Here is a 9,116-nt window from a genome sequence, read left to right on the forward strand (position 1 = left end):
ACTTCTGGTGGGAGAGTTGAGAACTAAAAAATGGCTAAGTACTTAGCATAAATTTTTTTTAAGTAATGCAGTGCCTTATTTTTCTAGGAACCAAAATCCTCTAAGTATATTTAGTAACCTAATTGTAACCCAAGTTTAATAACACAAGATAATTGCTCCCAAATTTGTGATTAATCCTTTGCTCCCCAAAGCTGAAACTCCCTATTATTTTACTGGACAGAGGCATGATAATGCTGTTTACTGGCACTATTATTTTCATTTTCACATTTTCAAAGTGGCTACATAATTGTCAAAATCCTAGAGTGATGGTCAGTAACTTTCCCCATTGTTAAGTGCCATTTAACAAAACATACTAGGCAGGACTAAAATAGAAGCTATAGACTCAAGCTAAAGGAATGCAACAATAATGATTGAAATTTTGGCATGTATATGTCAACTTAATGAAATTAATTTCAAAGAAAATGATATTATCAATACTCATAACTTTCCCACCAGTATTAGCATTTTGTTAAAAGCATTATGAATTGTATTAAAATATCACATGCAGAAAAGAATGAAAGATCAGAATGGAATGTAGTAGTCCCAGGGCTCAAGGAAGAGAACAACTCAACCAACCAGTTCCATAAAACCTGGAAAGCAAACTGTCTTCATTTTTATCCTTCCTGTTTAGATAAAAGCTGACATCAGAACCTGAAAGGTGAAAAGGTTGATTTTAACATACAAATTAATGAAGAGATTTTCCAGGAAGATTATAGAGGGCCTTTAGTTTATTCCTGTTCTTTCTTTAAAAACCATCTCTTTAGGGATTATAGCATCACATTAAAAGAACACATTCAGATACTCAAAAGTTCTGGTAAGTTTAAATTATGAAATCTAACTATAACAACCACACATCATCAAGCTATAAGTTTATATGAAGAAAAATTTTTCCAAAATGTTTTAACAGCATAATTATCTAGTCAGTTATTTTCCAACAGCTACATACTTTAAGTATTAGACATTACTTCCAGAATATTATAGGATGTTTCTTCTTGAGTTGTCCCTATCTAACTAAAGATCAAACTGCTCTAAGGATGACTTATAATTAAGAGGTACAGAATGTGAAAGTCCTCAAAACTAAACACCAAAAATAAAGACATTCAGAAATTTGCCTTCTCCTCTTGTCAGAAATATCTGTCCCCTATCAATATGAGTAGTAGATCAACTTTTCCATTTGTTGGCACAAAATAGTATTGTCCTACTTACCCTTGTCTGAATTCAAAGACTACAAATTTAATATACTGTATAGAACTAACTAGACCTGAAAACTATGCATTTATTCTTCTACACACACCACATACAAACCATATATCCTAAAAAATAACTAAAATCCCACTTCCCACATGACAACAGGATACTGCCAAAGTGGTTTCCATTATCTCCAATTTAACATCAGCTGGATTTATTGTGCTGGTGATTCTGAAACTGCTGTAAAGGAATCCTGAAACAACCCATGGTTTTGTTTGTTTCTTTTGTTGTTTGTTTCTTAATGAATCTTATATTATTTTTTAACAAACAACTAAGAATAATAATTTTAGATAATTTTATAAACATTATGCCAAGGTTTTCTTTTATCTGAAGGGTTCTTTCTGAAGAAAATTTCTTTTTCTGTGGAAAAAGTTTGAGAACCATGGTTCTATGGAAAGTCATGGACAAGAAATAGGTTGAAGTATAGCTGGACTACAATCTGCACCAATGAAGAATATCCACCTCTAATGAGATAATGGATCCATTAAGGCAAGAATTATATTATATTAACTTTCTAAACCCTTACAGGTCAGGGCTTTAATCTTCTTTGTGTCAAGCACTCCTTGGAAAATCTGGTGAATCCAATGGACCCCTGCTCAGAATTATTTTTTAAATCATAAAAATAAAATATATAACATTTCAAAGGAAAACAGTTACAATGAAATGCTGCTATCAAAATATAAAAAAGAATTCACCGAACATAGCTAAGAACTCCTTTTCTAAATACTGGCAAGGCATGTGATATTTTTAATAAAACCAAATTAAGGTCTCACAGACTTGGTTCATGATACTGCTTCTATGGCCAACAGTACCAATATCAACAATACCAATATCAAAGAGAAATCAAAAAATTCAAAGTAGCCAACTATGTTTATTTTAATAATAACAGCAAATATATATACACACACTAATCTAAGGTTTTACAATATACTTTTTCACACATTATCTCATTTGCTCCTCACAATAACCCAATGAGGTAGATAGGTGCTGTTATTATTATCCCCATTTTACAGATGACAAAACTGAGGCTGGGGAGTTAAGTGATTTGCCCAAGGTCATATAGCTAATTTTGAGGCAAAGTCTGAACTTAGGAAAGATGACTTTTCAATAGTTCCCATAAAGTTTGGAGGGGTATTAAGTTAAAAAGAAATCATTGGCCATATTTAGATTTCTTACATCCCCAATTTATATTGTTTCTATCATATCCTTGGAAAATTATGAGCTTATTACAATCCTAGAAGGTTACTGCTTCATGCATAGTTGAAATGTATTTCTTTGAATTCTGAAAGTAGGAAAAATTTTCTTTCAGGTTAAAAATTATGGCACTAAATTTATAACACTGGCTATTTAGTGGTATTTATGCCATATCTGACCACTTCTATGAGTTTCACAAACAAAGATAGATGACTGAGGTCTTGTAAAAAGTCATGCTGCAAAGTATCAATAAAGCAAATATGTGAACTGATCTTTTCTTATTTCTCTAAAAGCAATTCTAGTACATTAATTCACTTTCCAAGTATTATCACCAATAACTCACAATTTATGTAGTATGCCTTTATTTTGCTAGCTACATGACCATGGGCAACTGTTTAAAAGTGTGTTTCTGAAAACACTATATAAATCTCCAAGTGCTATATAATTCTAAACTATTATTCCCCAAATCACAATCAGTTTAAGTTTCAAAACAGGCAAATTAAAAATATGATGATAATTTGTCCTTAAAATCTATTACATAACTATTTTTATTTGGAAAAGAATCAAATTTGCAAAAGATTATTGAAGTCATCTAATCCAAGCTTCTCAATGTATTTAGTTTACCTATGGTACGCTCCAAAAGTAGGTTCTACTTAACTATTTTCTTATGCTGAGTCAAAGTCATCTTACTACTCAATTGGTGCTATACTTAGTCAAAGGTAATATATAAAATCGGATACATCTTCTACAATGATGACCTTTCAAATCACATTAGTTCCAGATTCATTCAACAAACATTTATACTAAGCTACTCCATGCTACACTAATATTTTTTCTTATGCTTTTTAAACTTTTCTCTAAGTTCCTTCAACCTTTCCTGACAACATAGTTTCAAACCCCCTTATCATCCTAGTCATTTTTCTCAAATCCTCTTCCAGTTTTTAATGTCCCTCTCAAAATCTATTTATCTTGGAAATAAAAATAACTTCTATGAAGCTCTCTACCTTTTGCACAATCCATTCGATTTTTTAAAAAATGCCCAAACATTGTTCCTTATAGCGTAAAGAAAGTCCTCTGAAGTCAGAGGACTTGGATTCAAATCCCACCTGTGAAAATTTATTTGGGTGACCTTGGCTAAGTCAATAGACTTGTTTGTTTTTCTGCAAAAAGAGAAGATTGGACTTGACGACCTCTAAAGTCCCTTCCAGCTCTAGATATACGATCCATTTTTATGCAGCTGCCAATCTTAGGCTCTTTGTGGAGGCCCAGTTCTTACAGAGGAACATACAAGGACACACGCGAAAGCTTTTTAGGCTCATCCAAAAAACTACATTTCCCATAATGCATTAGAACCTAAATACTTTCCGGTGGGCTGAGCCTCCAATTTATGTGATGTCACAGCTCCTTCAATATGGCTCTGATCTTTGGAATGGTCAAATTTTTGCTCATAGTGGTTTCCCCTGTATAGAGTGTTCGTATTGCTCTTTCCCTGATATAATACGAAACTTTAACAACTCCCTGTGCAGGCCTTCCCCACGATGGAGGCAAAAAAAAAAAAAGACAGCGAGCGCTTCTCCACCTACCTTGCAATAGAGAAGCTAAAATGCGGGGGACGGGCGGGGAATGTGACAGTGTCTCCTTTTTCTGAGACTGATCCTCCCCCACGTCCAGCATCAAAGGAAAAATTAATGGGAAAGAAGGGGGCGAGGTGGGGGGGGTGGGGAGGTGGGAAACGGAGGGTCGAAAATCTCCTACATTTAACTCTTCCAGAAACGTTCATTTCAAGATCTCCAGAGAAATGGATAGTCCAGTTGTCCCCACTCCTGGGAGAGCATCGAAGGGAGGGGCGGAGAGGGGAGGAGGGCAGACAGAGAGGGGGAGTGGAAGGGTACCTGGCCCGTGCTTTCACACATAACAAACATGCTCATCCATCACACATATGCACACGTAACATGCAAACACGTTTATCACACAAACCTCACATCCATCCATCATACACATAACACATCCATCACAGACACGCACATTCATCACTCACACAACACACAGACGCACACGTCCCTCCGTTCCACACCACCTGTTCCAAAACCTCCCAGGTCAGGGCAAGCTAAGGCTGGGAGACGCGGGGCGGGGGGTCTGGACATGAGTCTCCCTCCCTCTCCCCCTCTTCTCAAAGAGAGAGGTGTAAAGATTGAGGCCCCGCCCGGGGCTGGGGTTTCAGTTTCTCAACATGACGCTGCAAACCAGAGGCCTAAAAAGAATCAGGGCGGCGGCGGCAGCAACAGCTTTGGCTTCTCCTCCCCGCCTGGGCCCCCTTCTGCGCCCCCTCAACCCCGGTCCTCAAAACCAAAAAATGTCCCCCTCGCAGCCCCCCCGCCGCCTGGGCCTGCCCAAGGACACCGCAGCCCAGGGGGCCCGGCTAAGGACACCCCATCGAACCCAGCTCCGCGCTTCGGGTAGCCTCAGGGGCAGCAGCCGCCGCCCCAGGAGCGGAGGAGGAGGGGAAGCCGTTGGTCTGTCTGCCCGGATCACTTACTGAGCTCGTCCTGAGAGGCAGAGGCGGCCGCAGCCATGTTGCACCCGGGGAAGGGAGGGAGCGAGCGGAGCCGTGGGAGGGGGCGGGGCGGAGAGGAGGGGGCGAGGCGGGGGCGGGGCAGGGAAGGCCGGGGTGGGGAGGGGGCGCAGCGGGCTGAGGCCTGTCCGAGGCCAAGGCCACACAGCTCCCGCTCGGGCTCGGGCTCGGGCTCCTCCTCTGGCCAGGCGGGCCGCGACCTCTCCCCGGCTTCCTTCAGGCCTCTCTCTCTCCGCCGGCGGCGAAATTCCGAAAGGGAGAGAGGCCGCTCTTCTCCGACCGTTTCTGCGCGGTTCCTGCGACCCCCCTGCAGCCTCTCGGCCTTCTCCCGATCGCCCGCGGTCCGTCTCAATCTCTCTCTGGCTCTGTCTATCTCCCCCCTCCCTCCCTTTCTATCTCTGTCTCTCCCTATTTCTCGGCCTCTCGCTCTCTAGCTCTCGTCTCTGTCTCTCCCCGTCTGTCTCGCGCCCTCGCCACCTCTCCCCTGACTTTACGAAAGCCCGGCCGGGACGGGCGACGAGGCGGCTCTGCCGGAGCCTCCTCCTCCTCCCCCCCCGGGCCCGCGCCCCCCACACCGCGGCTGCGTCTCCCCGCTTCGCCCGCTCGGCTCCCTTTAGTTTTATATTTAGAAAAAGCTGAGCCATCCTCCCCACTCCCTCCCCCCGCTCCCTCACACGCGCGCGCGTTCCCTCCTCCCTCCCTCCTTCCTTCCTCGCTCCCCTTTCTCTCCCCAGCGTCTGCCGCCCAGCGTCCCCCCTCTCACAGTTGGGAAATTAACTAATCCTAGAGCTCCCCGCACTGTAGGAGACTGGGAGCAAGCGAGATGCCCCGCGGACTCCCCGACCTGCCCGCCGGCGCGTGTGGCTTCCTTCCCTTCCTCCCGGCGGCCGCTAACTATTTAGTTGGGTTTGGGGGGCGCATCCAGCTCCCCTTCTTTCCCTGGGGTCTTCCAGGCAATCCGAGTGCTAATCGGCGCGAAAAGCGACTGACCTGAGTCCACGATGACCTCCATGGCCGGAGATGGTGCACTTCACTCGATGGAGGAGGAGGAGGAAATATGGGTAAACCCTCAAGTGAAAAAGGGAGAGAGAGAAAAAATCGTGAGTTTCTCCCCCTATCTGTGGAAGGAGCTTGTAGCAGCCTGAAGAATTTTTCCCGGACCCCGTGCGGCGCCGGCGGCTTACAGGATTTTGCAAGACGTGTGTTGTAACCAGTGACTTTCCTCAATCACAAATTGGAAGCCTCAACCGGAGAGCCGCGTGGCGCTGGCTCAGGACTTCGGCAGGCTTGTTTAAAGGGAGAAATTGCGTATCATAAACTCCTCGTTGAGCGTGGGGCGGCGGAGCGAGACTCGCCAGGCTCCTCCCGGCTAACTTTCAGGCATCAACTTGACTGGAGCTGTGCTGGTTGTGTATACAAGAACCAAAAGGCACCTGCGCCACAATTCTACTGGCCTCCAAAAATGCATTATCCAGAGATTAACATTTTGGGGTTGTTGACTTAAAAAATGAAAGTGTCCGAGGAAAAAGGTCCTGCATTTCTGATTCCATTGATAAGGAGAACTGTTCTATAGTGAGCAAATTTAAATTGGTTCAGGGCAACAAACATCTTCCCTACTCTTGAGAAGCAGTCCAGAGTACTGAAGTAGATTGATCAGTCACACAGCCAGAATGTGTACAAGCAAGATTTGAACCTAGGCTCCAAGGCCAGTTCTCAGTCATTATGCCATGCTGTGTCTCAGAAAGAAAAACTAGAATTGGAATAAGTTTAATTTTTATTTTACTCCTCGAATTAGAACTGTTCATCTTTCTAGCCATCATAACTAGCACAATGCTTTGCATATGTTAATAATTTTTGCTGAATTACATTAAATTATTAAAAGTTTCCTATTTATATTAGCTATAAAGAATTTTTGATAATTCTGGAAATGAGTATTTTTGCATAGGTGTGACTTTTATCCTCTATCTTCAGACTATTCAAATATTAAACAATAGGATATCATATTTTAAGTGATCTTACTGTCAGAAATTAAATTATATGGCATAGGATGTCTGATTTTTTTCATGAAATATGAAAAAATATAAAATTCCTTCTTTAGAACAGGAATCCTTAAATCCCTAATTCATGTTGTGAGGATGAATAAAGTAAGTTAAGTACTTTGCAATCATTACATGAAAGATGTAAGCACTCTACAGAGTTTTATGAGAGAACACGGGCATAATAAAAAAGATGATATCTTACTAGGTGATGCTATGGAACTATAGCTGAAAAGAATCTCAGAAGCCATCCAGTCCAACTAAATTACAGATAAGTAAAGTGAGCCCTAAAGAGTTAAGTGGCTTACTTAAGATACAACATATAATTATTGTTATGATCATTCTTTGAAACCATTTGAAGTTGTCAGCTATTTTCCATGCTATCTCACATTCTTGGGATGTTTGTTTCTTCCCTAAAAACAATCTTTGCTTAGTCTGTTCTCTTCTCCAGTAACATTTCATCAGATTTATAACTCGATACCCACCAACTTCATGTCCCCAGATCAAAAGAAGGAAACAAATAGGCTTATGACTAGCTAAATATCTATTTCATGAATGAAGTTCATATCTTGAAGCTGAAGCACTTTACTAATGGAAAAAGCCTTCATTCACAGTCTCACTCTTATTTTATGTGCCATTCTAACAAGCTTTGTTGGCTGATTTCTCAACAATAGAAGCAGCACCTAAGAAGTAATTAGATAGGGTATGATGGCCAGGTAAACTGACAGCATGAGAAGAGAAGAAAGCAGGGGGAAAAGCCCCACAAATTTTTAAAGTATTGAATAGGGGATAGCTATAGGAGAAAAAAAGTGATGGGATGGCTTGAAGAAGAGTGCATCAATATATTAAAAAATTAAATGATTTATGTATTTATAATATAACGAATATTTATTTGCATTTTTTAAGTACTTAGGAAGTATCTTTACATCTATTTGATCCTTACATTCCTACAAAAAAAAGAAAAAGTAGTGACCACAATATTCAGCTTGCAAACATCCACAAACAAGAAGAACACAAAAATGTGTATAAATAGGAGTCTTCTCCAAGATTATTAAAAGCAAAGACTTTTGCTTTTTCTGTGTATCTTTAAGGCCTAGCAGAATGCTTGACACATAATGGGAACTTAATAAATAATCGTTAATAGATTGATTGACAAGGTGAAATATGTACTCAAAAATGTATAGAATATCATTTTGAAAAATAGCAACTGAATGAGGAGTAATGAATAAAGAGAGATAGTAAAGGAACAGAAAGGACTAAATTTTTAAAGGAAATTCAATAATTCAAACAAAGAAAAGGAGAAAGAGCTGAATTCTTAGAATGAATTTCATGATCTACAATCTCTTAACAAGACAGAACTGTGGGACAAAGAATAAAGGCAATGGAGGAAAGGTACTAGTTAGGAAGTAAGGTCCCACCTCATCTCTTGAAAGAGAATGTATTTGATCTGAATTAATTCCTTTAAATAGTGACTTATTTGAGAAGTGCAAATTAAGACAACTCTGAGATCCCACTACATACCTGTCAGATTGGCTAAGATGATAGGAAAAGATAATGACGAGTGTTGGAGGGGATGTGAGAAAACTGGGACATTGATGCATTGTTGATGGAGTTGTGAACAGATCCAATCATTCTGGAGAATAATTTGGAACTATGCCCAAAGGGCTATCAAATTGTGCAATGTTGATCCAGCAGTGTTTCTATTGGGCTTATATCCCAAAGAGATTTTAAAGGAAGGAAAAGGACTCACATATGGAAAAAATGTTTGTGGCAGCCCTTATTGTAGTGGCTAGAAACTGGAAACTGAGTGGATGCCCATCAATTGGAGAATGGCTTAATAAATTATGGTATATGAATGTAATGGAAATTGTTGTTCTGTAAGAAATAACCAACAGGAAGATTTCAGAAAGGCCTGGAGAGACTTACATGAACTAATGCTAAGTGAAATGAACAGAACCAGGAGATCATTACACATGGCAACAACAAGACTATACAAAGATCAATTCCAATGGACATGGCTCTATTCA

General features: G+C 40.7%; 1 protein-coding gene across 2 annotated transcripts in view; it reads right to left on the minus strand.

The window, feature by feature from the left end:
- Positions 1-6,843, minus strand: part of ECPAS (Ecm29 proteasome adaptor and scaffold) — a 160,539-nt gene extending 153,696 nt beyond the window's left edge. Inside the window, exon 1 of one of the 2 annotated variants that reach the window (XM_051961107.1) lies at positions 6,044-6,843. In XM_051961107.1, coding sequence (XP_051817067.1) covers positions 6,044-6,065 — 22 coding nt within the window. In that variant the 5' untranslated portion in view covers positions 6,066-6,843. Of the gene's footprint in view, positions 1-5,017 lie in introns of both variants that reach the window. The other variant, XM_051961090.1, reaches the window with a different exon arrangement.
- Positions 6,844-9,116: the final 2,273 nt, after the last annotated feature.

Source organism: Antechinus flavipes, chromosome 1 (genome assembly GCF_016432865.1).
Source record: "Antechinus flavipes isolate AdamAnt ecotype Samford, QLD, Australia chromosome 1, AdamAnt_v2, whole genome shotgun sequence".
NCBI lineage: Eukaryota > Metazoa > Chordata > Mammalia > Dasyuromorphia > Dasyuridae > Antechinus > Antechinus flavipes.